Here is a 5,000-nt window from a genome sequence, read left to right as displayed (position 1 = left end):
AAAAAAACAAATTTTGCTGCCTTCTAAGATATCTTAGATTTCCCGAATAATGGTCATTTTTGGAGGCAGCATCGATGCACACTTCATGCTCCCTCCTACCCATAATTCTTTGCGGCAACGTTTGAAACAGCTGTGAAAAGTGAACAAAGTTGGCGGATGACATCGGTAATGGCAGCTGAATCTGTTTAGATTCTAGATTTCTAGATTTGAGATGAGAAATAAACTATCTGATTATATATACAATTGTTGTAACCATTAATAGAGTCTGGTCTGATATATCTGCCGCCCGTAAAACTATACCGTTAGCCTGCTAGCTTATGTAAGCTAATTTAGTTTAACGTCCAGCTTTTGCTAATGTCGTACCATAGTGTTAACCAAAGATTCTAAAGTGCTACGCTCATTTTTAAAAGATGTATTTAATCCAAAGTCATGTCTAGTGAGACAGCTCTCTATGTAAGGAGGGAGGCAGCAGGCAGCTGTCTTCCGTTTCCGAACAGCGTTGGTGAACTCCAGCACGCCAGTCATTGGCAGCCCCTGGATGGGCCGCCGTGGCTCCAGTAGCCCCTCCCAGCCCTGGGGTTGCAGCCAATCGTCAACAGATCCATGGGAGGCCCCGCCCTCCAAAAGCAGCCCAAACTCTGTCAATCATGCATGGAAAAGCCCAACAAATAATGGTACCCACACACACACACACACACACGTACACATACACACGTATATTTACACACACACATACTAATCGGGGTACTATAAATACACATATAACACATCAAGATATGCCTTTTACCCTTAAAAGCAGATTTTTTAATTGGAAAATTTGAGAGCTTTGCATTGAACAGTTGATGAACGCTGAGAAACATTTGTGGTTGATATCATTACTCTTTCCTCCTGTCCTTAGGTGATCCCTTTTCTGCCCAGGAAGAGGAGGGGCCTAGAGAGGAAGAGGAGGGGCTTCCCAACCTCTTCAGTCCTCGTGCTGTGAGTCCAGCAGGTAAAGTAATAATCTGTTTTTGTTTTGTTTTGTTTTTTTCACGTACATGTATACATTTTTTATACTTTTAATTAAGTAAATTATTTCATAAGCTTTAATGTGTAATGTTTAAAGTTTACACTGTATCTTTCCTGGAACAAATGTTGATTGCATTGATAATATAAAACTACTACAAATATTCTCTTAACTTGATTTTTAGCAGCAGTTAGCTGTTGGTTTATTTTTTAGCTCATTGGAGGCTAACGGCATTAGCACGCATCCCTTATCCACAATTAAGTCAAGCTAATGGCATTAGCAACACAGTTATCCACAATTAAGTCAAGCCCAGTAAACCCCTTACAAAAAATAACTGCAGTTACACTAGGTAGCCCACTGGAAAACAGTCAACATGAGCGCCCGACTGACCATCTTACCCTCGCTCAGACCAAACAGCCAATCAGAAGTCTGTAAATCCAGGGCCGCAAACTCTAAGACGTTGGACACGTGAGTGGTTTCATTAACCACACCACAGGCTACTAAAAACAGACTTTGGACACGTGAGTGGTTTCATTAACCACACCACAGGCTACTAAAACAGACTTTGGACCATTAGGTGGTTTCATTAACCACACCACAGGCTACTGAAACAGACTTTGGACATGACAGATGTCCATGCAACTGAGTTCTCTTTAAGCACACAGACCCCTTAAAGCAGACTTTGGACACAAGAGTGGTCCACTTGTACAAATTGTCATTAAACAGACAAAATAAGTGTGCTCAGCTCTGTCCATCCACACGCAGCCAATCATAAGCCTTCACACTGAAATACATGCAGCCAATTACAAGCCTGTTATATTGTCTTGCATGTGTGTATTAGTGGTGTGAACAGATGAGAATATAAGAAGTATCTAATAAATGAAATGGTGTTAAATCTCTCGCTCTCTCCTCCTCCCTCCCCATCTTCCCTTTCTTCTCTCTATCTGTCTCATCCCCCCTTTCGCTCTTTTTCTCTCTCTCACACACAACACACACTCCCCCCTCACTCTCTCTCTCTCCTCTCTTTTTCCATTGCTCTCTTTTTCTATTTTTCTCCCTATCTCTCCTTCTCTCACACACCCTCTCACGCCACTGTTGCCCCTCTCTCTCTCTCTCTCTCTCTCTCTCTCTCTCTCTCTCTCTCTCTCTCTCTCTCTCTCTCTCTCTCTGTCTCCCCATCTCCCTTCCTCCTCCTCTCTCTCTCTCTCTATCTCTCTCTCTCTCTCTCTCTTTGTCTCATCTCCCTCCCTATTTCTCTCCTCACTTTTTTACCTCTTTGTTTCCCTATCTCTCCATCCCTCGCTCTCCCTCTCTCTCTCAGATTCGGATCCCTTCGGAGACTCGGTCGTGGTGGCGGAGCAGGTGAACGGGCGTGTCGGAGGCAGGCCCAGACCTTGTTGACCTCGCGCCTCGGGCCCCCTGACGGCTGCTGCCATGGCAGCATCGCCCGCGACACCAGCAGGCCTTGAGGCCTTCCTGGGCCCCACGGCCGCCTCGCTGGTCAACCTGGACACACTCATCCCCGCCAACCCGCCGACCACGAGCAGGAACCCCTTTCTGTCCGGTGAGGAGAACGCACACACACACGCACACACACACACGCACACACACACACACACACACACACACACACACACACACACACCCATCTTCAGCAACCAGCTGGCCAAGAGCAAAAACCCTTTCCTGTCGAGTGGGTTAAAGAGAAACAAAGAAAAAAAATCTCTCTCTCTCACTCTCACTCACACACACACACGCATACCGCCCATGAGTCAAAACTTACTAGACATTCCTAGGCATAGTTTCACAGACACACACACACACACACACACACACACACACACACACACACACACACACACACACACTCACCATGGGCAAAACCCCATTACACAATTTAACATGGGTACATGTTCCATTACCTGCATGAGTATAAATAATCAGATGATAATATTTTAAGGAATTCTAAACACCTTTTCCTGTTGCTCTCTCCCTCTACACCCCTTCTACACCCACCCCATCTCCCTATCTTTCTCCTCCTTCATCCTGCTCCCTCTCTCCCCCTCCTTCCCCTCTCCATCTTTCTTTCTCCCACTCTCTCTCTCTCTCTATCCCTCCTGCCCTCTCCTCCCCCCTTTATCGCTTTCCTTCCTTTTCTCCTTCCTTCCTTCCTCTCTCTATCTCACCCTCTTTCTCCTTCCTTCCTCTCTCTATCTCACCCTCTTTCTCCTTCCTTCCTCTCTCTATCTCACCCTCTCTCTCCTTCCTTCCTCTCTCTCTATCTCACCCCCTCTCTCCTTCCTTCTTCTCTTTCTATCTCCCCCCCTCTCTCCTTCCTTCCTCTCTCTCTACCCCCCCTTTCTTCTTCTTTCCTTCTCTCTCTCTATCTCCTCTCTCTCCTTCCTTCCTCTCTCTCTATCTCACCCCCTCTCTCCTTCCTTCCTCTCTCTCTATCTCCCCCTCTCTCCTTCCTTCCTCTCTCTCTATCCCCCCTTTCTTCTTATTTCCTTCTCTCTCTCTATCTCCTCTCTCTCCTTCCAACCCCTACATTGCTCTCTCTCTGTCCTCTATTGCTATCTCTCTCTCCCCCCTCTTTCTCCTTCCTTCTCTCCTCTCTCCCCTCTTTCTCCTTCCTTCCTCTCTCTCTCTCTCTCCCCCCCTCACTCCTCTCTCTATTATTATTCCTCTCTCCTCCTCTCACCTCTTTCCTCCTTCCTTCCTCTCTCTATCTCACCCTCTTCTCCTTCCTTCCTCTCTCTCTCTCTCTCCCCTCTCTCCTCCTTCCTTCCTCTCTCTCTATCTCACCCCCTCTCTCCTTCCTTCTTCTCTCTCTATCTCCCCCTCTCTCCTTCCTTCCTCTCTCTCTATCCCCCCTTTCTTCTTCTTTCCTTCTCTCTCTCTCTCTCCTCTCTCTCCTTCCTTCATTGCTCTCTCTCTGTCACTCTCCTTCCTTCCTCCTCTCTCTCCCCCCCTCTTTCTCCTTCCTTCTCTCTCTCTCTCCCCTCTTTCTCCTTCCTTCCTCTCTCTCTCTCTCCCCTCTCTCTCTCCTTCCTTCCTTCTCTCTCTATCTCACCCCTCTCTCTCCTTCCTTCCTCTCTCTCTATCTCACCCTCTTTTCTAACCCTTCCTCTCTATCTCACCCCTCTCTCTCCTTCTTCTCTCTCTCTATCCCTCTCTCTTCCCTTCTTCTCTATCTCCCCCTCTCTCCTTCCTTCCTCTCTCTCTATCCCCCCTTTCTTCTTCTTTCCTTCTCTCTCTCTATCTCCTCTCTCTCCTTCCTTCCTCTCTCTCTATCTCCCCCCTCTTCTTCCTTCCTCTCTCTCTATCTCCCCTCTCTCCTTCCTTCCTCTCTCTCTATCCCCCCTTTCTTCTTCTTTCCTTCTCTCTCTCTATCTCCTCTCTCTCCTTCCTTCATTGCTCTCTCTCTCTGTCACTCTCCTTCCTTCCTCTCTCTCTCCCCCCCTCTTTCTCCTTCCTTCTCTCTCTCTCCCCCTCTTTCTCCTTCCTTCCTCTCTCTCTCTCTCTCTCTCCCCCCTCACTCTCTCTCCTTCCTTCCTTCTCTCTCTCTATCTCCCCCTCTTTCCTTCCTTCCTTCCTCTCTCTATCTCCCCTCTCTCCTTCCTTCTCTCTCTCTCTCCCCTCTCTCCTTCCTTCCTCTCTCTCTCTCTCCCCCTCTCTCTCCATCCTTCTGTCCTCTCTCTCTCTCCCTCCCCCTGCAGGTCTCAGTGCTCCCTCCCCCACTAACCCGTTCCACTGTGACCAGCCGCGCCTCACCCTTAACCAGCTGCGCCCGTGCTCCACCTCCCCTCTGCCCCCTCCTGCCCACACCTCCTCCTCCTCCTCCTCCTCCCCTGTCCACTACAGGCGCCTCCTTCCCCGCCCCTCTTGGAAATTTGCTTGCATCATACTAGCCCCCCCACCTTCTCATCCTTCACCAGCCATATCTGGATCTGCCCTCCAACCTGCCCCAGCCGCTGTTGCCCCTCTCTTCTGC

At 48.5% G+C, this 5,000-nt stretch overlaps 1 protein-coding gene across 1 annotated transcript in view; it reads left to right on the top strand.

The window, feature by feature from the left end:
* The window catches only part of LOC125298239 (epsin-3-like), a 37,677-nt gene that overhangs the window by 32,555 nt on the left and 122 nt on the right, over positions 1–5,000 (top strand). Inside the window, 5 exon segments of the mRNA XM_048248944.1 lie at positions 498–674; positions 899–991; positions 2,328–2,387; positions 2,448–2,570; positions 4,726–4,870. Coding sequence (XP_048104901.1) covers positions 498–674; positions 899–991; positions 2,328–2,387; positions 2,448–2,570; positions 4,726–4,870 — 598 coding nt within the window.

Source organism: Alosa alosa, chromosome 7, assembly GCF_017589495.1.
Source record: "Alosa alosa isolate M-15738 ecotype Scorff River chromosome 7, AALO_Geno_1.1, whole genome shotgun sequence".
In the NCBI taxonomy this organism is placed as follows: Eukaryota; Metazoa; Chordata; class Actinopteri; order Clupeiformes; family Clupeidae; genus Alosa; species Alosa alosa.
Note: the sequence above shows the minus strand (reverse complement) of the source record. Positions and strands in the feature narration are given on the sequence as shown.